This window comes from Pelophylax lessonae (assembly GCF_965119305.1).
Source record: "Pelophylax lessonae genome assembly, chromosome: 12".
Classification (NCBI taxonomy): Eukaryota; Metazoa; Chordata; class Amphibia; order Anura; family Ranidae; genus Pelophylax; species Pelophylax lessonae.
In genome coordinates this window covers 36,839,989-36,865,982 of record NC_138779.1, presented here as the reverse complement: position 1 = coordinate 36,865,982, position 25,994 = coordinate 36,839,989, and the positions used below count along the sequence as shown (strand labels likewise).

Here is a 25,994-nt window from a genome sequence, read left to right as displayed (position 1 = left end):
AAGTTACGCTGCAGCGCTGCCAGGTGAGCAGCAGCAGGGTGAGAACGCCGAAAGTGCGCACAAACGGCCCGCACTTTCTGCAGCAGCTCTGACATATCGGGGTAGTTTTTAAGGAACCTCTGCACCACCAAATTCAGCACATGCGCCAGGCAAGGGATGTGCGTCAAACCGGCTAGGCCCAGAGCTGCTATGAGATTTCGCCCGTTATTGCAAACCACCAGGCCGGGCTTGAGGCTCGCTGGCAGCAACCACTCATTTGTCTGCTGTTCCATACTCCTCCACAACTCCTGCGCGGTGTGTGGTTTGTCCCCCAAACAGGCAAGTTGTAAAACTGCCTGCTGTCGTTTACCCCTGGCCGTGCTGAAGTTGGTGGTGAAGGTGTTACGCTGTCCGGATGAGGAGGCGGTAGAGGATGAGGAAGCGGAGTAGGAGGAGTTAGGAACAGGAGGCAAACTGAAGCGCCCTGCAATCCTCGGTGGTGGAAGGACATGCGCCAAATTGCTATCCGCCTCAGGCCCATCCGCCACTGCATTTACCCAGTGTGCCGTTAGGGAGATATAACGCCCCTGACCGTGCTTACTGGTCCACGTATCGGTAGTTAGGTGGACCTTGGCACAGATGGCGTTGCGCAGTGCACACCTGATTTTTTCCCCCACTTGGTTGTGCAGGGAAGGGATGGCTTGCCTGGAAAAGTAGTGGCGGCTGGGTACGACGTACTGTGGGACAGCCACCGACATAAGGTTTTTAAAACTGTGCGTCTCCACCAGACGGAATGACAGCATTTCAAAGGCCAATAATTTTGAAATGCTGGCATTCAGGGCCAGGGATCGCGGGTGGGTAGGGGGGTACTTCCTCTTCCTCTCAAGTGTTTGGGAGATGGAAAGCTGAACGCTTCCACGGGACATTGTGGAGATGGTTGTTGGTGACCCAGGTGGTGGTGTTGCTGACAGATCGTCTGTTTGCGGGGTGGCAGGTGCCGGTATCACTACAGATGTGGCTGGAGCGGCCGAGAGGAAGCAGGATGAGCCAGAGACGTTTCTTGGTTTTGAAGGTGTGTACTCCACTGCAGCTCGTGCTTTGCACTTAGATGCCTGATCATGCAGGTTGTGCTCAGGTTGAGAAGGTTTATGCCTCGCTTCAAGCTCTGATTGCACAGGGTGCAAACCACTCGTGTGCTGTCATCAGCACATTTTCTAAAGAACTTCCACGCTAGAGAACTCCTTTGAGCTGTATTTGGTGCGCTCGTTCCCTTGCTGCGTTGGGCAGTAGCGGGCGTAGTGTCTAGGGCAGGGCCGCTCCGCTTCTGCACCCTGCTCCCTCTTCTGCTGTGCTGGTGGCTCTGTGCGACCACCGCCTCTTCCTCCAAACTACTCAGGTCACCTGCATGACGTTCATTCCATGTGGGGTCGAGGACCTCATCGTCCTCCACATCATCTTACACCCAGTCTTCACCCCTGCCCTCCTTGTCGGTCTCCACAATGCTGAACGCCGCAGCAGTTGGCACCTGCGTTTCGTCATCATCGGAGACGTGCTGCGATGGTCCTTGCATGTACTCATCTTGAGAAATAAGTGGTTGGGCATCGCTGCACTCAATCTCTTCCACTTCTGGGGCAGGGCTAGGTGGATGGCCCTGGGAAACCCTGCTGACAGAGTCATCAAAAAGAAGAAGAGACTGCTGTATGGCTTGGGGCTCAGACTGCTTGCCTGATTTGCAAGGGGGTGAGGTGAAAGACGGTTGGACATCGGCTGCAGGTGCCAACTGTGACCTTTCTGCAGTAGACTGGGTGGGAGACAATGTGAAGGAACTGGAGGCACTGTCAGCAGCAAACCAATCTACTATCGCCTCCACTTGTTCTGGCCTCATCACTTCTAGGGGCGTATGATGCCCTACCAAATACTGATGCAGGTTCTGTCGCCTACTCACACTTGAGGAAGGTGTTTCACTTGTGCGTGTAGCTGGCACAGATCGACCACGTCCTCTCCTTGCAACAGGAGCTCTACCAGCAGCACCACGACCCAGGCCACGGCCCTTATTTGACGGTCTCCTCATATTTCTGTAATTTAAGATCTTGCCCTAGAAAGGTTTTTATTGAATAGCGGAATAGGAAATATGATCCAAAAAAGTGTATGTATCTCGCACGTACAAAACCACACTAGGCCCCAATTACTATTGTTTCTACCCCTAAAAGGATGGATGAGGAGTAGGAGGAGTATGGAACAGACAGCACCCTCAAATCTTCAGAAGTATGAGATGAACCTCAAAAACTTGGAAAGGTGGATCTCACACGTACCGACACAGACTATCACGTAATTTAATTGATCCCCAAAGGATTTAATTGAATAGCGGAATAGAAAATATGATCAAAAAGAAAGTGTATGTATCTCACACGTACACCACCACACTAGGCCCCAATTACTATTGTTTGTACCCCTAAAATGATGGTTGAGCATTAGGAGGAGGAGTATGGAACAGGCAGCACCCTCAAATCTTCAGAAGTATGAGATGAACCCCAAAAACTTGGAAAGGTGGATCTCACACGTACCGACACAGACTATCACGCAATTTAATTGATCCCCAAAGGTTTTAATTGAATAGCGGAATAGAAAATATGATCAAAAAGAAAGTGTATGTATCTCACACGTACACCACCACACTAGGCCCCAATTACTATTGTTTGTACCCCTAAAAGGATGGTTGAGCAGTAGGAGGAGGAGTATAGAACAGGCAGCACCCTCAAATCTTCAGAAGTATGAGATTGTGTTCACTGTACCCCACAAAGATTGTGTTCACTGCACCCCACAAAGATTGTGTTCACTGCACCTCAAAAAGGATTTTGTTCACTGCACCCCACAAAGATTGTGTTCACTGCACCCTAAAAGGATTTTGTTCACTGCACCCCAAAAATATTGTGTTCACTGTACCCCCCAAAGATTGTGTTCACTGCACCCCACAAAGATTCTGTTCACTGTACCCCACAAAGATTGTGTTCACTGCACCCCACAAAGGATTTTGTTCACTGCACCCCAAAGAGATTGTGTTCACTGCACCCCAAAAAGGATGTTGTTCACTGCACCCCAAAAATGATTTTGTTCACTGCACCCCAAAAAGATTGTGTTCACTGCACCCCACAAAGATTGTGTTCACTGCACCCCACAAAGGATTTTGTTCACTGCACCCCAAAAAGATTGTGTTCACTGTACCCCCCAAAGATTGTGTTCACTGCACCCCACAAAGATTCTGTTCACTGTACCCCACAAAGATTGTGTTCACTGCACCCTAAAAGGATTTTGTTCACTGCACCCCAAAAAGGATGTTGTTCACTGCACCCCAAAAAGGATTTTGTTCACTGCACCCCAAAAAGATTGTGTTCACTGCACCCCAAAAAGGATTTTGTTCACTGCACCCCAAAAAGGATTTTGTTCACTGCACCCCAAAAAGATTGTGTTCACTGCACCCCAAAAAGATTGTGTTCACTGCACCCCACAAAGATTGTGTTCACTGCACCCCAAAAAGGATTTTGTTCACTGCACCCCAAAAAGATTGTGTTCACTGCACCCCACAAAGATTGTGTTCACTGCACCCCACAAAGGATTTTGTTCACTGCACCCCAAAAAGATTGTGTTCACTGTACCCCCCAAAGATTGTGTTCACTGCACCCCACAAAGATTCTGTTCACTGTACCCCACAAAGATTGTGTTCACTGCACCCTAAAAGGATTTTGTTCACTGCACCCCAAAAAGGATGTTGTTCACTGCACCCCAAAAAGGATTTTGTTCACTGCACCCCAAAAAGATTGTGTTCACTGCACCCCACAAAGATTGTGTTCACTGCACCCCACAAAGGATTTTGTTCACTGCACCCCAAAAAGATTGTGTTCACTGCACCCCAAAAAGGATTTTGTTCACTGCACCCCAAAAAGGATGTTGTTCACTGCACCCCAAAAAGATTGTGTTCACTGCACCCCACAAAGATTGTGTTCACTGCACCCCACAAAGGATTTTGTTCACTGCACCCCAAAAAGATTGTGTTCACTGCACCCCAAAAAGGATGTTGTTCACTGCACCCCAAAAAGGATTTTGTTCACTGCACCCCAAAAAGATTTTGTTCACTGCACCCCAAAAAGGATGTTGTTCACTGCACCCCAAAAAGATTGTGTTCACTGCAGCCCAAAAAGATTGTGTTCACTGCAGCTCACACACAGAAAAATGGATGTGGATCACTGACACCTGCCTATCTCCTATCCCACACCACACAGCAATATCGATTGTAGTTTGTAGAACACAGTTTCCTAAAATTCAGCAGCAGCCTCTCCCTAACAGGATTGAGAAGAGATCGTAGATCAGGATTGAGTGCAGAGTCACCCCACCCCCCACACAGCAATATCGATTGTACTTTGTAGAAGACACTGACCCTATAATTCAGCAGACTCTATCCCTAAAATGCCTACAACTCGCCCTGCCTAAACACTCCGACCTGTCCCTCAATTCTATCCGGACACAAATGTTTTTTTCCTGCCTGTCTTTCCCTAATCAGCAGCCAGCACGTTGATGTGTGCTCTGTCCCTGATCTAAGCAGCAGAATGACGCCGCTGCGGCTGCCTCGAACTTATAAAGACTTGGTCACATGCTTCAGACGGCCAATCACAGCTACTGAGACATTTGCAGGCATGGCTGGGATGGCTTAAGGCACACCAGTTAAACGATTGTTGATTGGCTGTTGAAAGCCCGCCATGAAAAGAGCGCCAAAGCATGCAAAACCCGGAAATAAAACGACCGAACACGGATTTTTACCCGAACATACAGTAAAGTGTCCGTGTCCGTGTTTGGGTACAAAAAATCCAATTATTCGGTACGAACACGAATAATACAGTCCGTGTTCGCTAAACACTATCCTTGATAATCCATCTTGAATCTTAAATGTAAAACTCATCATGCACATGCAAACAGACTAGGTATAGTCACTCTTGTTATCAAAGAGTGAATATACACTTCTGCACCATAAAATGTAAGAACCAGCCTTAACTTTTGAACTTTTTACATACCACCAAAAAAGATAGTTTCATTTGCTTAGGGTCCCTTCCTGCTAACTCAAGTTCTTTCGACCGTTTTTCTTGTGTTTTCTGAGCACCACCCTTCTCTTTAGATTTTATTTTACGCCTCTCCATATTTATCAATATGAAAACAACTGTAAAATGTATAAAATACCAAAACATGACAATGAGCTACATAAAACCAGCAAACTTTTACTAATTCTGCAATCCAAAACTTCACTAATCACATGATAATATAGGGATAAACACAAAAGTAAAACACATATCTAATGTAGGACTCTGCTCACTTTAGGTGCAAACGTATGTGTAGAATGAAGAATCTGCCTGAAACAGTGGGCCACAAAATACCAGTAACATATGGCACTTTTCCACTGCAAGTACCGGCTAGTACCGGCTCGGCTCTACTCGGCCCTGCTTGGCCCGGTTTGCTTTTCCACTGCTGGTACCGCACCGTATAGTGTCGGAACGGTTCGGTACGGTATAGGTTTGCTTTTCCACTAAAGTAGTACTAAAGTTAAGTGGGTGGGATAACAATGGGGTGGGTGAGATTCTCTGACCAATCAGTGGCTAGTAGTGACTGCATGCAAAGGATTGTGGGATATGGTTCCAGTTTGGTACCTGTTGGAACCACAATCGAGTAGGTACTGTTTTTTCAGAGCCGTACCGTACCGTTCGGTTCCATGCAGTGGAAAAGCAAACCTATACCGTACTGTACCGAACCGTTCCGACCCTATACCATGCGGTACCAGCAGTGGAAAAGCACAAAAGCGTGCCGAACCGTTACGGTTCCATGCAGTGGAAAAGCGCCAATAGAAACATGGAATGTGTCGGCAGATAAGAACCATTGGGCCCATCTAGATTGCCCAATTTCTGCCTAAAAAAAATAGCATACTTCTATTAGCCCCTGGCCTCATCTTATATCTAGAATAGCCCTATGTCTACCCCCATGCATGATTTAACTGCTTCACTGTATTACCCTCTACAATTTCTGCAGGAAGCGTGCATCCACCACCCTCTCACCAACTACTTCCTGATCTTGCCTAAACACAACAATATTATAATGATAATATAATGCAGGATTGTATCCAATGCCATGTATTATAATACAGTAACAAGAATATGCAAAGTGCTGCTTAATACAAAGTGCTGCTTAATTGTGACTTTTACATTAACGGGAAATACACACAAAGAGCAAAGTTCTTTTATAGAGAATTCGATGTGAATTTTATAAATATACATGTTGAACAGATGATTACAGGGATACAGTTATTTGGATATCACCAAAACAACTTTAGCTTAGTAAAGCAGTTTGGATTTACAGATCATGCCTCTGAAGTCTCACTGCTCATTTGCCATTTAGGCGGTAAATCACTTTTTTTCTGTCCATGCAGCCCTAGCCACACTTCCCCTGACTGTTACTGACACAGCCTGCATGAAAAAAATGGTTCCATTTTCAATCAGATGTTACTTTCTTTAGAAGTTTCTATGTCCTGCTCTGTAAATTGAAATTTAATCACGCAAAGTTGTTTCAGTGACTAACTGTGGTGTCCCTTTACCCCTTCATGCTTAAGCCTTTTTCTGACACTTGTTGCTTACGCGTTAAAATCAGTATTATTTGCTAGAAAATTACTTAGAACTCCCAATTATATAAATATATATATATATATATATATATATATATATATTAGCATAGACCCTTGAGAATAAAATGGTGGTTGTTGCTGTTTTTTTTGTCACACTGTATTTGCGCAGCGGTCTTTCAAATGCAATTGTTTTGGAAGAAATACACTTTCATGAATTAAAAAAAATCTAAACAGTAAAGTTAGCCCAATTTTTTGTATATTGTGAAAGATGATGTTATGCTGAGTAAATAGATACCCAACATGTCATACTTTAAAATTACATGAACTCATGGAATGGCAAAAAACTACAGTACTTAAAAATCACCATAGTGAAGCTTTAAACATTTGTAATGGTTACCTTTTTAGAGGTCTGGTGCTGGATTTATTGCTCTCGCTCTAATGATGGTGGCGATACCTCAAATGTGTAGTTTGAACATCGTTTATATTTGCAGGTGTGACATAGGTATGTGTTCACTTATGCGTGAAAGCACGGAGGGATGGAGCACTTTAAATGTATTTTTTTCTTATTTATGTTACTGTATTTTTTTAATTTTTACACTGTACCTTTTATTACTTGCCTACCGGGCATTTCCACCCCCTTCCTGCCCAGGCCAATTTTTAGCTTTCAGCGCTCTCACGCTTTGAATGACAATTGCGTGGTCATGCTACACTGTACCCATATGAAATTTTTATAATTTTTTTCACACAAATAGAGCTTTCTTTTGGTGGTATTTAATTATCTCTGGGTTTTTTATTTCTTACAAAAAAAAAAAAAAAATACAGAAACATTTGAAAAATTTTTTTTTTCTCCTTCAATGATGTGCGCTGATGAGGCGGCACTGATGGGCACTGATAGGCTGCACTTATGGGCACTGATGAAAAAACAAAACACAGAGCGCTACGAAGACCTCCAGCATATGAAGGGTGGATGAACAGAACTAATAAGCAGCTGAATCCAGGGAGGGGGGGGGAGGGGAGGGAAGGGAAAAAAAAAAACCACAGGCAATAAAAAAGGTTGTAGCTGCAAATAGACATAGGCATAAAATGGTACCATACAATGGGGGACAATGGGATACAATAAATAGGTTGATGATCCTAAAAGGGATAAAGTCCGTGGGCACTGAGCTGCTCTTCCACAGATGAGGAGGAAGAATCTGTATAGACAAAAAGAAGAGGGGAGAAGCGCTCTAAGTGCAGACAATTTATTGCAGATAACAAGGCAGGTGATATACACTCACTAGACATGAAGACTGAAAAGCTGTATGTGTCAAAGCAATCCTGCAGCCATCCTCTGGAGGGTGTCCTCTGGTCACAGGAAGCCGTATGCAGTACTGTCACTGGCGGTGGGAGGGAAGAAAGCCGGCTGTCTCCCACAACATCAGCGGTGAGCGGTCAAGCGGCTCGGATCTGCGGTTCCGTGTTGCGAGTGATGGATGGAGGCACTCTCACCCACAGGGATGGTGGGATCTGTCCGATGTGTTACGGCATGCACGACGCGTTTCTGAGCATGCGCGGGGTCCTCTGCACCCGGCGCGCTCTTTCATCAGGTGCTAGAGTGCCGTAGTCTCTGTGGGGCTTTATGTAGTGCTGAACAAGAGGATAATTAGGCACAGCTGAAGTAAGGGGATGGCAACCGCCCACAGCACTGAGCAATAACCTAACCAATCAAACATTTTTGTAGCAATGGGAGAGATTAAAAACAACTTAGAAGTGGAGTGTGATCGGTCGGCTGCCCTTAAATACACATGTATGTGGGCTAGACAACCGCTTATCACAGTGATAGCAAACAATTAGGCAATACAAAACATATAATAAATGTAAAATAGGGGTAAGCCTGGGTTCATCAAGGCTTATGAAGAACATGTAAAAACGTTCCAGGTTTAAAATGATACAATTATAAAAATAAAAAAGTTAATAAAAAGCATCTTTAAAAGGTATATTTTAAGAGCTAATGCATAAAACCTATGCAGGCTGTGGTATGGAGAAACATATAAGCAAATGAAACAATAAAAGGAGGAAGGGGGAGGGGGGGGTAAAAAAGCCTTATATATTGGATAAGAAAATGGAGGATGGATATAACCCATATATAGGTGTACATATGTATATCCTAATAATTATATTTTCTGTATAAAGGATTTTTATATGGATTACCAACTACGGTACCACATGTATGATATATAGGGGAATAAGCCTTCTGATTGCTCAGTAGGTAAACCTTATAAAGTTTGTATAAAAGATTTATATACCAGAACCAGGGCCAAAGTGTATATATTAAAAAATCATCTGATATGATGTGATGAAAAAATAATAAATAAAGACCAACAGAAAACCCTGATAATAATTATAAAATTGTGTGCACGTCTAATTCTTCATTTAACCCTCGAGGAGCGAGAACATCTAACGTATAGATCCAGAAAGTCTCTCGCATACATAATTTGGAAAAACGTTCTCCCTCCGGCAAGTCTTTGGGAATCGATTCGATAACCCAAATTTTTAGTCCCTCGGTGGAGAAGTCCACGGAAAATCCACCGAGGGACTAAAAATTTGGGTTATCGAATCGATTCCCAAAGACTTGCCGGAGGGAGAACGTTTTTCCAAATTATGTATGCGAGAGACTTTCTGGATCTATACGTTAGATGTTCTCGCTCCTCGAGGGTTAAATGAAGAATTAGACGTGCACACAATTTTATAATTATTATCAGGGTTTTCTGTTGGTCTTTATTTATTATTTTTTCATCACATCATATCAGATGATTTTTTAATATATACACTTTGGCCCTGGTTCTGGTATATAAATCTTTTATACAAACTTTATAAGGTTTACCTACTGAGCAATCAGAAGGCTTATTCCCCTATATATCATACATGTGGTACCGTAGTTGGTAATCCATATAAAAATCCTTTATACAGAAAATATAATTATTAGGATATACATATGTACACCTATATATGGGTTATATCCATCCTCCATTTTCTTATCCAATATATAAGGCTTTTTTACCCCCCCCTCCCCCTTCCTCCTTTTATTGTTTCATTTGCTTATATGTTTCTCCATACCACAGCCTGTATAGGTTTTATGCATTAGCTCTTAAAATATACCTTTTAAAGATGCTTTTTATTAACTTTTTTATTTTTATAATTGTATCATTTTAAACCTGGAACGTTTTTACATGTTCTTCATAAGCCTTGATGAACCCAGGCTTACCCCTATTTTACATTTATTATATGTTTTGTATTGCCTAATTGTTTGCTATCACTGTGATAAGCGGTTGTCTAGCCCACATACATGTGTATTTAAGGGCAGCCGACCGATCACACTCCACTTCTAAGTTGTTTTTAATCTCTCCCATTGCTACAAAAATGTTTGATTGGTTAGGTTATTGCTCAGTGCTGTGGGCGGTTGCCATCCCCTTACTTCAGCTGTGCCTAATTATCCTCTTGTTCAGCACTACATAAAGCCCCACAGAGACTACGGCACTCTAGCACCTGATGAAAGAGCGCGCCGGGTGCAGAGGACCCCGCGCATGCTCAGAAACGCGTCGTGCATGCCGTAACACATCGGACAGATCCCACCATCCCTGTGGGTGAGAGTGCCTCCATCCATCACTCGCAACACGGAACCGCAGATCCGAGCCGCTTGACCGCTCACCGCTGATGTTGTGGGAGACAGCCGGCTTTCTTCCCTCCCACCGCCAGTGACAGTACTGCATACGGCTTCCTGTGACCAGAGGACACCCTCCAGAGGATGGCTGCAGGTTTGCTTTGACACATACAGCTTTTCAGTCTTCATGTCTAGTGAGTGTATATCACCTGCCTTGTTATCTGCAATAAATTGTCTGCACTTAGAGCGCTTCTCCCCTCTTCTTTATGGGCACTGATGAGGTGGCACTTATGGGCACTGATGAGGTGGCACTGATGAGGAGGTACTAATATGCCGCACTGATGAGCACTGATAGGCGGCATTTTGAGCACTTATTGGATGGCACTGCTGGGCACTGAGAGGTGGCACTGCTGGGCACTGAGAGGCGGCATTGAGAGGCGGCACTGCTGGACGCTGATGGGTGGCACTGATGGACGCTGATGGGTGGCACTGATGGACACTGATGGGTGGCACTGATGGACACTGGTGGGCAGCACCATCAGTGCCCACACTCAGTGCCCATAGTGCTGCCAGTCAGTGCTCATCAGTGCCTAGATGAGCAGGCACTGATGGGTACTGACTGGCAGCACTATGGGCACTGATTGTGGGCACTGATGGGGGGGCACTGATGGAGGGCACTGTGGGCACTGATGGTGGGCACATTGTATTTTATTTACATCTGTTGTAATCAGGGCACTGGTGATCAGTGCCCTGATTACATTCTTCTGTGTCCCCGGCGGCTGATCGGCTCTGCTCCTTCCTCACACTGCAGTCTCTGTGTGAGGAAGGAGTGCTGGCGATGAGAGATGATCAAATATGTTTACATATGAGATCATCTCTCATTGCATGGGCCGATCACGTGGTAAATGGCCGCTGTGATTGGCCATTTACCACGATCTGTGATTGGCTGTGTCCAAGGGAAACGGCAGACACAGATTTTCCCCGATGCGCGCTCGCGGGAGCGCGTGGGGAGCCTGTCACTGGGAGGCCGTTTAAAGATGGCCTCCCTGAAATTAGAGCCTGCGCTGCAGCCGTCTTTCGGCTATAGTGCGGGCCGGAAGTAGTTAAAAAAAATAAAATATTGATCACTTTTATTGCTGTCACAAGGAATGCAAACATCCCTTGGTGACAGTAATAGGCAGTGACAGGTACTCTTTATGGATGGATCGGGGGTCTATAAGACCCCAAATCCCTCCACTGCATTTTAAAGCACTCAAAAGCCAAGTGTGGTTGCTTTGAAAACTGCCATTTTGTTTTTTTTTAAATCTTTCGCCTTTAGGTCTCCAGTGACCGGAAGTGATGGTATGACACCCCCTTCCGCTGCTTGTGATAACAGCCAAGCAGCTGCTTAGCCACACTGGTTGTTATCACAAGAAAGTCGACTGTCTGCACTAAAAAACGGTACCAGGGTGATGCTTACAGCTGTAGGCATCACCCTAATACAATCCCTTGAAGCCAAAGAATGCAAATTTGCATTATGTCAGCGTTAAGGGGTTAAGTAAGCATTTTACAATCACCTAGCTCACACCTCACCTATTGTTAAATACAGGATGACTGCAGATTTACTGTCAGGAGAGACTGACCAATGTGTTTATACTTGATCAAAAACACTTGCTGAATCCTTTGCACATGTGTGGTAACTACACAGGGCACGGACAACTGACAGCCTCACAGCCACACACATACACCTCAGGATAGACAATTATTTTTTCAAAACTAAAACTTTTTAATTACATTTGCCTTTTTTGCACAGAGAATAATATCACTTTGTCTGTCTGAGCCTACCTTAACCACTTGCCGACCGCCGCACGACTATCTACGGCGGCGGTCAGCCCCTCACAGGCAAAGTGACGTAGGTCTACGTCGCTCGCCTGTGAGGGTTTAGGAAGCGAGCGCGCGCCGCCGGAGGCGCGCTCCCACTCCCGCGTGGTCACGGACCCCCCGCGCGTGTGACCGGCGGACCCGATCGCCGCCGGCCACTCTGCGATCGGCGGGGGAGAGGGAGAAAGTCAGGCAGCTTGTGTAAACAAGCCACCTGTCATTCTCCCCTCTGTATGAGAGATGATCACATGGATCTACTATGTAGATCCATTGATCACTCTGCATACAGTTGAAGCCACAGCCAATCACAGTTAGAATCACGCCCCTAGGGACACACACAGCCCCTCCCTCTCAAATAAAGTTAACCCCTTCACTACCAGTGTATTTTTACAGTAACAGTGTATATATATAGCACTGATTACTGTAGAAATGTCACTGGTAACCCCAAAAGTGTCAAAAATGTCAGTCAAGGGTCCGATCTGTCCGCCGCAATGTCGCAGTACCGCAAAAAAAATCGCAGATCGCCGCCATTACGCGTTAAAAAAACAACAACAAAAATGACAAAAATCTTTCCCTTTGTTAGTAAACGCAATAACTTTTGCGCAAACCAATCAAAATACGCTTTTTGCAATTTTTTTTACCAAACATAGGTAGCATAAAACAAATTGGCCGAAAATATTAAAAAATTTTGATTTTTACATTTTTTTTGGGGGGAATTTCATATAAAAAAAAGGGAAAAATATTGCTATTTTTGCAAAATTTACGCTCTTTTTTTGTTTATAGCGCGTGATCAAAAAATCGCACAGGTGATCAAATACCGCCAAAAGAAAGCTCTGTTTGTGGGAAAAAAAGGACGCCAAATTCGTTTAGGTACAGCGTCGCACGACCGCGCAATTGTCCGTTAAAGTCACGCAGTGCCGAATCGCAAAATACCCTCTGGTCGTTTAGCAGCCAAATCCTCCGGGGCTTAAGTGGTTAAAGAAGAACTTCAATACAATTAGTAACTGTTGAGAGAATGAACACTTTGGTTAGGACTGTGTAACATACAACAGAGAGTATTGAGTACAGAAGTCAGGGAGAGAAGGGGAGAGAGAATGAGAGAGGGAGAGGGAGAGGGGGGGAGAGGGAAAGAGAGAGAGGGAGAGGGGGGGAGAGGGAAAGAGAGAGGGGGGGGGAGGGAAAGAGAGGGAGGGAGAGAGAAAGATAAGAGATGGGGAGAAAAGACAGAGGCAATGAGAGAGGGGGGAAAGAGAAAGCAAGTGAGGGAGAGAGAAGAGAGAATCCTTATGGCACTACAAAATCCAGCAGATCAGGCTCCCACTTCTCAGCTTCCCACGCACAGCGCAAGGAGATGTCCACCGCAGCGCTGGGTCACTACCGTCTGTCAGCCGCCCCCCCCCCCCCCCCCATACAGATACACAACTACATGCCAGTTTTTATTACAAAACATACATAGGACAGCAGGCATCTTAACCTGCAAAAACTATTTTTTTTTTTTGCTGCAACCTGAAAGAGAAACCCATAATGAGCTAGTATGCATCGCATACTAGCTCATTATGAAATACTTACCTTAGAAAGAGCCCCCGCCGTGCTGCCCGCTTACCTGTATGACGGGCGACATGTCCAGTCACCCGTCTTCCGGGATTGCGGCATCTGGCCATCTGATTGGCCAGAGCCGCGGGAGCCGACGGTCACGGCACCGGACTCTGAAGGAACGGCACCAGCGGCCGTTCCTTCAGAGCGCATGCGCCAGTGACGTCACTGGCTGCATGTCAGGTAAATATCTCTTTAAAGAGGAAGTAAACCCTCCTCTGACACTTTTACCTATAGGTAAGCCTTTATTAAGGCTTACCTATAGGTAGTGTAAATATCTCCTAAAAATGCACCGTTTAGGAGATATTTACCTTACATGCAGCCAGTGACGTTACTGGCGCATGCGCTCTGAAGGAACGGCCGCTGGTGCCATTTCTTCAGAGTCCGGCTCGTGCACGGGAGTGACGTCACCGCGGCTCCGGCCAATTAGATGGCCGGATGCCGCGATCCTGGAAGACAGGCGACTGGACATGTCGCCCGTCATCCAGCTAAACGGGCGGCCATCGGGGGCTCATTCTAAGGTAAGTATTTCATAATGAGCTAATATGCGATGCATACTAGCTCATTATGTCTCTCTTGCAGGGTCAAAAAGAAAAAAAAAAAAAAAGGGGTTTACAACCTCTTTAACTGGACTGTATACAGCATGTATATTGATGTCTAGCTGCTCCTTGCTCTAAATACTTGTCTCATACCTGTATAATACAGGTATGAGACAGGTATATAGTGCCAGGAACAGCTATACATCAATATACAGGCTGTATACAGTGCCAGGGGGAAAGTACAGGGAAAAAATGTCCACATCATGTCACTTTTTTTTTTTAGTCACTCACTGGCTGCTGCTGCTCTTCTCCGAGTCCCGACCACCTCACAGACACTGTCCACCGCACCGCAGCAGGTAACTTCACTAGAATCAATCTGGATTGCCGCTGACCCGCTGTTGCCCGTTGCAGACTTGCAGTTTACTAGGCCAGGCCAACCACCTCTTCTGCATCGGCCCCACGTTGATGGGATGGAGGGAGGAGCCGGAGGTGGGAGGGGCCGGGCGGCGCTTTGCATGATGGGTCTCCTCTCCTCTCTGCTCTGGAGACCGCTACGTCACTGGTTGCTAGACGCTAAGCGGCCGCTGATCTAGCAACCAGGTCTCCAGGGCAGGGCTAGGGCAGGAAGTGACAGCGTGTCTGTGACTGTGACTCACTGACTAGCGACATACCGTACCGACGGACGGCGGGACTGACCCCAAACTGAGCGGCCTTTTCTGAGGGGGATTAGACCAGCCCGGGGGGAAATTGCCACCTTGCCCCCCGGGCCAGCCCGCCTCTCCTGCTGCCCTTACCACCATAGACTTGGACATGGAGATCTGTGGTTCTCTCTTCTACTTTCAATATTAATAATTAAACTCTATAGGTTATTTTTACCCTGTTTTTAGATTGTTATATACTTTCAGTATGATGCCATATATACTCTACGTGCTAAGAAAGGACAATGACCAAAGGTGAGTATACAGTTTTCTGATTTGTATGTGTCTTTCAATATTTTATATTTCAGTATCTACTTTGTACTTTCTAAAGCTAGCATGGCTTTAGCACATGGATCAAAATTATACTAATTTAGCAGGGACTGACAGAATTTCGACCTACGTATGGGCTCTGTGGTTGTACAGAAGTCGATCTACCGATTGACTTCTGTACAACCACCCTGTTGAATTCTCCACGCTCGATCGGTGCTGCAGGGAGACAACGACACAGCAGGGAGGATTCCTTCATCCACCTTGGGTGTGGATAGGAAGTCCGTTTTTTTAAATTCAGCCAGCTCATCCATGGGCAGCCCAATACACTACTCTAATACCTACCAGTTACTCCAACAGACCTAGAAAGCACATTCACTAATTTCTGATCTAATACAAATAAACATGATTTTATTTTATATCTACTCATATACTATATCTATCAATTTTAGGATTTTTTTTTTTTTTTTTTAAACAGAACTCCAGATACAAATAACAAGGGGAATAGCATGCTAAAAGATAAATACAAGCAGATTTTTCTGCAATATTCACCTTCAGTCCAGAGATATCCCCCATTGTACCATTTTTTCTACCACTTGATGTTCTCGGTCAGATGGCCAGAATCATTCAACTCATTTCCCCTAAGCCCAGGTTGTCCTGCACCCTCCCCCATCTGTGAATGGACAGTGATATGAGAAGCAGCACAATGATGGTCTCGTCTCTCTGTCACTCTGCTCTCTCCTTCTGTCAGCACATGAACTGATACATGTACTGTTTTTCCTCTCACACTCCAGTTCTGTAGTACAGAGACTGCAAGAGGCGGATAACAGGTCAGATTCCGGGTACTTACGCTGCTTGCATTTAAAATGATTACAGAGCTCCATAAGGCCTGGTTCACACCCATGCATTTTTTTAGTGCATTTTCAGTTTTGCAGAAACACACTATAGTCCATTTAACATGGATTTCTATGGGTCGCGTTCACATCTGTGCATTTTAAGGAAAGGGCCAGGGATTTTTTTGGGGGTTTTTGGTTCCATAGACTCAATGGATCAAAAATGTGTACTGAAAAATGCTAAATGCACCTGGGATATGCAAACTGCAACCTACATAGGTGTGAACCAGGTCTTAATCTGAGTCTTTTAATCTGCATAGAATTCAGTTTTAATATATATATATATATATAATACATCTCGTTATAGAAAATTATCATTATCTTTCTCTTTTTATCTGCATATATATTCACCTTATTTTTTCTACATATATAGGTAATGTGGTTGAATAAAGGGGTTGTAAAGAGGGAACAGTGGTCTGCTGTTATAAACACAGCAGAGCGTTTGTTCTCTCAGGAATCAGTACAGAGCGCCTATGATCCTCCTATTTAGGATCACAGGTATCTGTGTTGATTCCTCAAGCCCACCCCTCTCACAGTTAGAAAACACCCCCTACGAATACATTTAACCCTTTGATCACCCCTTGGTTAACCCCTTCCCTGCCAGTGTCATTATTACAGTAACAGTGCATATTTTTAGCACTGATTACTGTAGTAATGTCACTGGTCCCCCCAAAAAAGTAAAAAATGTCAGTTAGAGGTCCGATCTGTCCGCTGCAATGTCGAAGTCCCACTAAAAATCACTGATCGCCGCCATTACTAGTAAATAAATAAATAAATAAAAATGACATAAATCTTTCCCCTAGTTTGTAGACTCGATAACTTTTGCGCAAACCAATCAAAATACACTTATTGGGGGTTTTTTATACCAAAAATATGAAGCAGAATACAAATTGGCCTAAAATGATGAAAAAAAAATAGATTTTTACTTTTATTTTATTGGGAATGTTATATAGCGGAATGTGAAAAAAAAAATATATGTATATATACAGTGGGTACGGAAAGTATTCAGACCCCCTTAAATTTTTCACTCTTTGTTATATTGCAGCCTTTTGCTAAAATCATTTAAGTTCATTCTTCTTCCTCATGAATGTACACATAGCACCCCATACTGACAGAAAAACACAGAATTGTTGACATTGTTGCAGATTTATTAAAAAAGAAAAACTGAAATATCACATGGTCCTAAGTATTCAGACCCTTTGCTCAGTATTTAGTAGAAGCCCCCTTTTGATCTAATACAGCCAGGAGTCTTTTTGGGAAAGATGCAACAAGTCTTTCACACCTGGATTTGGGGATCCTCTGCCATTCCTCCTTGCAGATCCTCTCCAGTTCTGTCAGGTTGGATGGTAAACGTTGGTGGACAGCCATTTTTAGGTCTCTCCAGAGATGCTCAATTGGGTTTAAGTCAGGGCTCTGGCTGGGCCATTCAAGAACAGTCATGGAGTTGTTGTGAAGCCACTCCTTCGTTATTTTAGCTGTGTGCTTAGGGTCATTGTCTTGTTGGAAGGTAAACCTTCGGCCCAGTCTGAGGTCCAGAGCACTCTGGAGAAGGTTTTTGTCCAGGATATCCCTGTACTTGGCCGCATTCATCTTTCCCTCGATTGCAACCAGTCGTCCTGTCCCTGCAGCTGAAAAACACCCCCACAGCATGATGCTGCCACCACCATGCTTCACTGTTGGGACTGTATTGGACAGGTGATGAGCAGTGCCTGGTTTTCTCCACACATACCGCTTAGAATTAAGGCCAAAAAGTTCTATTTTGGTCTCATCAGACCAGAGAATCTTATTTCTCACCATCTTGGAGTCCTTCAGGTGTTTTTTTAGCAAACTCCATGCGGGCTTTCATGTGTCTTACACTGAGGAGAGGCTTCCGTCGGGCCACTCTGCCATAAAGCCCCGACTGGTGGAGGGCTGCAGTGATTATTGACTTTCTACAACTTTCTCCCATCTCCTGACTGCATCTCTGGAGCTCAGCCACAGGGATCTTCTGGGTTCTTCTTTACCTCTCTCACCAAGGCTCTTCTCCCCCGATAGCTCAGTTTGGACCGGACGGCCAGCTCTAGGAAGGGTTCTGGTCGTCCCAAACGTCTTCCATTTGAGGATTATGGAGGCCACTGTGCTCTTAGGAACCTTAAGTGCAGCAGAAATCTTTTTGTAACCTTGGCCAGATCTGTGCCTTGCCACAATTCTGTCTCTGAGCTCTTCAGGCAGTTCCTTTGACCTCATGATTCTCATTTGCTCTGACATGCATTGTGATCTGGAAGGTCTTATATAGACAGGTGTGTGGCTTTCCTAATCAAGTCCAATCAGTATAATCAAACACAGCTGGACTCAAATGAAGGTGTAGAACCATCTCAAGGATGATCAGAAGAAATGGAAAGCACCTGAGTTAAATATATGAGTGTCACAGCAAAGGGTCTGAATACTTAGGACCATGTGATATTTCAGTTTTCCTTTTTTAATAAATTTGCAACAATGTCAACAATTCTGTGTTTTTCTGTCAGTATGGGGTGCTATGTGTACATTCATGAGGAAGAAGAATGACCTTAAATGATTTTAGCAAATGGCTGCAATATAACAAAGAGTGAAAAATTTAAGGGGGTCTGAATACTTTACGTACCCACTGTATATATATATATATTTAAAAATTTCTTTTTTTCAGAATTGTCGCTTTTTTTTAGTTTATAGCACAAAAAAAAAAAAATTGCACAGGTGAATAAATACCACCAAAAGCAAGATCTAATTGTGGGGAAAAAAAGGACATCAATTTCTTTAGGCACAGCGTCGCACAACCGCGCAATTGTCCATTAAAATAACGCAGTGCAGAATCGCAAAAAAATGGCGTGGTCATTAAGGGGGTAAAACCTTCCAGTCCAGAAGTGGTTAAACAATGTGAATTGGCTTTTTCAGCACAGTAGATAAGGAGAGCCTGAATAAAAACATTATAAAGAGCTGAGAGCTCCATTGGCTGGATGGAAACAGATTTGAAGTTTTCAAATACAATTGTAGCCCTGTAGAGTTACACAGGCTGTATTATCTGAAATGCCCAGTAGATGGCAGATGGACTCAGTATGCTGTTAATTAAACATTGAGCATTGATCACAGGACTTGGCTTTTTCAGTCACATGATTGTGGCATCATCACAGTGTGACCAGGTGTGGTGTGTGAGGAGATGAGAAGACTGAGGGAGATAGACACCAGCTCTGGATTTCTTCTTATCCTTCTGCTCATGTTTTATCACCTATTAATGTCCTGGGAGGACTTCCTGCACAGCTCTGAGGAAGGAGGTCATGGAAGACTTCTAGAAGTTACCACATGCTCAGCCAGAGAAAGGACATGCGACTAGCTGTGAAAGACTGCTGCACAGAGATAGACCCCTGCTGAGAGAACCTGCTTCACCCAAGACCACACCAGCTGAGAGCCAAGCCTCTCCCTGTATCACCACAGGGCACCTGTCTCCTCACTCACAGTAAAGACTCTGAGGTCCAGAGTGGACATTGCACAGCTCAGGCTGCTTCAGTGACCCTGCGGAGCAGGACTTATAAGGGCCCCAACTCTCCTATGTGCACCAACGGCCATTAGGGTGAAGATAAGGGGGTGGGACGCAGGTGTGCTAGTGGGTGGGTGAGGAAAATCCACATTGCATTGTTATCTGTGTTACTCTATTGTATTTTCCCATGTATGTTGGTTCATTTGCTACTTACTATATAAAGTTAGTTCCAGTTAGGCTGTGTCAGTCTCATTGCACCAAGTATGTTCCCAGTGGGACCCCACATCCCTACCCCGGATGCCCCACTGGGTGGAGGCACTGCCGCAGACATGTACCCCAGCTCCCAGATAGCGGAGGCTCAGGATCCGCCTGTCAGGCATAGTGAGTTAACTAGGTTTAGGGACCCCAAAGACACTAGGGGGCGCCCTCAAAACCCCGTTACACAATATTTCAAAGTTACCTGACTAAAAACATGAAAAAAGTTTGTATTTAGCCACTTGCCGACCAGCCGCCGGCAGGTCAGCTCTGTCCCGTGAAACGACGCACATATACGTTGTTTTGTGGGACCGCTAGTAGGGGAGCGCCAATTGGCCACAGAGAGAGCCAATTGGCCACAGAGAGAGCCAATCAGTGGGTCCAGAGGCCGCGATTGCCGCAGGGAACCCGCGATCGCTCCCCGTAGAGACAGAATGGCGGTCTGCCGTTGTAAACCTGGCAGACCGCTGTTCTGTCATTTATGAACACAGGGATCCTGTGTTCCTCCTATTTAGGAACACAGGTCTCTGTGTTCATGCAGCAAGCCCATCCCCCACACAGTTAGAAAGCACATTTAACCCTTTGATCACACCTGGTGTTAACTCCTTCCCTGCCAGTGTCATTAGTACAGCAACAGTGCATATTTTTAGCACTGATTACTGTAGTAATGTCAATGTCAAAAGTGTCAAAAATGTCAGTTAGGTGTCTGGCCTGTCTGCCGCAATGTTGCAGTCCCGCTAAAAATCACTGATCACCGTCATTACTAGTAAAAAAAAAATAACATAAATCTTTCCCCTAGTTTGTAGACGCGATCTATCTTTTGCGCAAACCAATCATAATACGCTTATTGCGATTTTTTTTTTACCAAAAATTTGTAGCAGAATACAAATTGGCCTAAAATTATGAAAAAATTAGATTTTTTTTTTTTTATTTCATTGGGAATGTTATATAGCAGAAAGTAAAAAATATTGTTTTTTTTTCTTTTTCAGAATTGTCGCTCTTTTTTGTTTATAGCGCAAAAAATAAAAATCGCAGAGGTGATCAAACACCACCAAAAGAAAGCTCTATTTGTGGGTAAAAAGGACATCAATTTTATTTGGGTACAACATCGCACGACCGTGCAATTATCAGTTAAAGTAACGCAGTGCCAAATCGCAAAAAATGGCCTGCTTATTAAGTGGGAAATTCTTCCAGTCCAGAAGTGGTTAAACAACTTAATAAATGAAATCTACTCAAAACCAATAAAAGTGTATTTTAAAGAAACAATCTTATGCAACCTAAAATACAAAAATCAGAAAGTGAGGAATCATTAGGGGACAAGTCACCTCGTTCCTTCTAACTCAGCTGCGGCTGCTGATGTATGCGACCAATCATATGCTCCGGTACGGTCATGTAGCCATCTTGTCAGTTCCATGATACATTTCTCTTGGAATTTTAATATAACTATTTTTTTGAAGAAACCGGAGCAGGCATAAAGATGGTGAATGATGGAACCAACGCTGATGTCAATCATAAATGTACCCTTAACATGACCTGCAGGGATAATACAGATTCAGATGTTATTTTCCCAAAACATTTTAGTGCCAATAAAGAGATTTCATAACAATTGGCATTTAATGACACTGCTAGGTGAATATAGCTTTAAAAACTTGTTCCCCACCAATATTTGATATGGTCATGGGATTCCCTGCTAGGCCCAGCCACCATTATATGTCAAATTTTCTTCTATTATATGTCACATTATCTTCCGTTATATGTCAAATTATCTTCCATTATATAAGGTAAAAGGAATCAGTGCAAAATATTCTAAAATTGGTGAACCAGACTAACTCTAATAAATAAATTAAATGACAATGATGACTGGTGAAATAAATAAGGTTGAACCAATATAAAATCACAATAAAACGATGTAAATTAATCAAATCAATAAACTAGATCTTCTAATAGCTGATATGTATAAAGTGCAAAAAAATGTGAAGTGCTCAAGTGCTGAGAAAATAATAACCATATAATAATCACAATGAATTTGATCCCCGTGGTAAAAAGATACACTTGAGGAATATTCCGCAGAAACTATTAAAGTGACAAAGTGATGAGTAATAACTCAGAGATAAAGTGATAGTGAAATATACTGAATATATATCCAGTGAAGAAATATAGGAGTGTGGACAGCACCACAAGGCGCTGAAGAAAAAAATAAAAAAGCAAAGTGACAGTGCAATGAAGTGTTCACTTGTAAAAAGTTCTAGTAAATAAGATGACACGTATAAATATTAAAATTTCTGTGAAATATATTAATGCAGGGAAGATCATAACGTCCCAAAAAAAGTGCTTACCCTTGATAAAGTCACGTGTCTGTGACGCAACACGTCGGGAAAAGCCGTGGTGACGTAACTTGCGGTCTACATCCGAAACCGGAAGTATCGGAGCGGACCGCATCGGCGGCATCTGTATCTATACACAACGCTGTCCTTGTTCATTGAAACTGTAGGTGTATTTCTGTATGGTAATATTAAAATCTGATTATACATACTACACCATGAGAGTCTTCCCCTGTTTTTCCCTGGTGAATTGAGTACTTTTGGAGCATCGTTATTATCACCATCCACTTTCCATGGGATATGATTAGAAAAGGCATCTGATCCATTTGCGGGATATACTGCGAGGATTAACTGGTGACTATCGAGTGTCCTGTTGACTGATGTGAGAGGAGTTCAGAGGGGTTATTGAACATACCCAAAACGCTCATCTGAATGTTAATGGAGGTGAGCGGCCATTACACTTAGTTGTGGATTTCAGCTCACGAAATAATCGCACTGGGCGGTCACCGGAAGGGTTCTGTGTTTCTCCCCATCACCATTGAACTGTTTTATTGCCATTTTTTTTGGCGTTCGTTAGCACTAGTCGCACTTTTTTTGGGACTTTATGATCTTCCCTGCATTAATATATTTCACAGGAATTTTAATATTTATACGTGGCATCTTATTTACTAGAACTTTTTACAAGTGAACACTTCATTGCACTGGATATATATTCAGTATATCTCACTGTCACTTTATGTCTGAGTTTTTACTCATCACTTTGTCACTTTATCAGCTTCCGTGGATCATCACTGTCACTTTATCTCTGAGTTATTGCTCATCACTTTGTCACTTTAATAGTTTCTGCTGAATATTCCTAAAGTGTATCTTTTTACCACGGGGATCAAATTCATTGTGATTATTATATGGTTATTATTTTCTCAGCACTTGAGCACTTCACATTTTTTTGCACTTTATACATATCAGCTATTAGAAGATCTATTTTATTGATTTGATTAATTTACATAATTTTATTGTGATTTTATATTGGTTCCACCTTATTTATTTCACCAGTCATCATTGTCATTTAATTTATTTATTAGAGTTAGTCTGGTTCACCAATTTTAGAATATTTTGCGCTGATTCCTTTTACCTAATATTATTTATAGTATGTGGGGAAACTACTGAATTGGCTGCAGAGTTCTGGTGCTCCATTCTTCTCTCAATATTTCCGTTCTTCATCCTTTCTCTCATTTACCTACTGGTAGCGCATAGGTCTCTTTTTCTAACATCTTCCATTATATGTCACATTACCTTGCCAGATGAGCAAGGTGCTGAGATGTAGTGCAGGTAAGGGGAGTATAAAGAGGTCAGGGGACACAGTCACTTTGCTCTACATTTGTTATGATCTTTTGTTATGCTCCATTCACACTCATGCGACTTCAAAATTGTGCAATTTCCATTGTGACTTTACAGTGTGACTTAATGGGACTTTGATGCCACTTTGGGCATGCTACTTTGGGCAAGTGCGACTTTGGCTTTGACCATGTGACTGTGCGTGCTCTACAAAGTCACACACACACATATATATATATATAAAATTCAGGTGCGGCTTTCATGTGACTTTTAAGGTTTACATTGAAGTCTATGGCCCTCATGTTGCATGAAAGTCAGATAAAAGTAGTGCAGGAACTACTTTAATGTCGCTGTGACTTTAAGGACGTTAAAAAAAAAAAAAAAAAAAAAACAAGCTGCAAAACCAGTACTGACACCAGGAAAAAGCAGCTGTAAAAACACGCTTTTAGTAGAGTTTTGCATTGGTGCTAATGCACATTTTTCCGCATTTAATTACGTTAGCAGTGTTTTTTTGCCCTTTTCTATTTCCTAAAAGCAGCCGGAAAAAACACCCTGTATGCACGAAGCTTAAATCACACAAATATGAACGGTACTCATTGAAAAAACATGGGGTGCAACTTGTCATGTGACTTTGGGGTGCATAGTTGCATGACAACTCGTACAAGTGTAAACTGGCCCTTAAAGTTAAAAAACAAGTATGATAATGTTTGTAAATTAACCTTTTGCAAGCAAATACATAAAATGTGATAATATAATGACTAGGAGTGACACATTCACCAAAAAAACCCCCAAAAAAACAGTCATAGAATTTGGACTCCATTGTCGGCAATCTTCTTTTCTTTCCCCTCGACCCCCCCTTCTACCTTCTACTTTCTACTGTCCTCCTCTTCTCCCCCCCCCCCCCCTAACTACTGTTCTCTTCTACTGTATCGCTTTCCGTGTTTCAATAAATTTATATTTGTAAAATAAAAAACTGTCATAGGAAATACATCATTATTTGTTATTGTCTCATCATGATGTGGTACTAGTTTATACGGAAGAGCCCGGGGCCATGATCAAAAAAAGAGTTTGAAGATATATATATATATTTTTTTTTTTTTACAAAACTCTTAGTTTGAAAGTCAGAATTCTGAGATTAAAAGTCAGAATTCTGACTTTAAACTCAGAATTCTGACTTTTTAAACTCAGAATTCTGACTTTTAATCTCAGAATTCTGACTTTCTGACTTTTAATCTCAGAATTGTGTTTAATAAATCAGAATTCTGACTTTCAAACTCAGAATTCTGTAAAAAAAAAAAAATATATATATATATTTTTAAACTCTTTTAAAATCTTTGAAATTTTTTTATGATGGTCCCAGGGCTCTTCCATAAGTTTATGATCCTCTTTTAAAATATTTTTTTTTAGACCAGCCTGCCACTGTTGACCTCTCCACCTCACGATGGAGTTCTCCATTCCTTCATTGTGCCATTGGATGGAATAAATGGCACAGAGGATTCATCTTGAAGTTGTTGGTTGCCTCCCAAGACAGCTTTTCACAATTAAAAATGTTGAAAAGCCCACTGGAGAAGTTTTTAAAAATAATTTCTAGAACCCAACCTTGATTGGTACTTGTCTAAAACCTTATCCTGGACTTGCTTATACTAGGAACATTAATTACCCAAAAGTAGACTTTATTCAACCAATTATACAACATCAGAGGGTGATTGTTTGCTCCAGAGGAAGCCCAATTTTTTGTGTTAATTGTTGTTAATTAATTACAAATTGAATTAAATTTTATATAATTATTTATACATTAATTTTAATATACATCATATATATAAAATCTCAATAAAATCTATTTAAATTGCAATTTGTAACACAACAAAATGTGGAAGAGTTCAAAGTGAGGTGAATAACTTTTTCTATAGAAATAGCTTGATTTTTGAGCCAGAAATAAAGTATTCTCCTGCTACCAGCAATAGGAAGCTGTGAAGACAGAGTTATGGGAACCCCCACCCCTGTGAGTGATATGCTTAGATTTATTACCAAAATTAGTCTTTTTTGTTAAATATATCAATATATTCTGTACATACCGCTGCTGAGCTGATTGTAAATATTCGTCATTGGAAATTTTAAAGAATCGTCTGCAAAGACCATGTCCTCCTTATTAGAGAAATATAAATCCAGATGATTTCTGGTATCCATTCCATGTACATGATAGAGTTCATGTGTTGTGGAATCCATTGTCCTGCAATGCTGAACTTCACCTTATTGATTTCTGCTTTCAACTAAACTTTAATGTTGGAGTTCTATTTATATTCAGTTGAAAGAAGGTTGGTATATTTTAATTCAATATAATTGTAAATATATTTACAAAGCAGCCATGGTAACAGAGCTGACTGAGCTTTGATTGCCACCCGAGTTTGCAAATGTTTAACCACTTTAGGACCGGGCCTTTTTCTGACACATGTTGTTTACAAGTGAAAA

General features: G+C 42.7%; 1 protein-coding gene across 1 annotated transcript in view; it reads right to left on the bottom strand.

Moving 5' to 3' along the window:
- Nucleotides 1–25,770, bottom strand: part of LOC309568068 (indolethylamine N-methyltransferase-like) — a 43,752-nt gene extending 17,982 nt beyond the window's left edge. Inside the window, exons 1-2 of the mRNA XM_082273638.1 lie at nt 25,601–25,770; nt 21,195–21,402 (exon numbers count right to left, since the gene is read on the bottom strand). Of these exons, the coding sequence (XP_082129764.1) occupies nt 21,195–21,402; nt 25,601–25,751 (359 nt within the window). The 5' untranslated portion in view covers nt 25,752–25,770. The remainder of the gene's footprint in view (nt 1–21,194; nt 21,403–25,600) is intronic.
- Between the last annotated feature and the right edge of the window lie 224 nt (nt 25,771–25,994).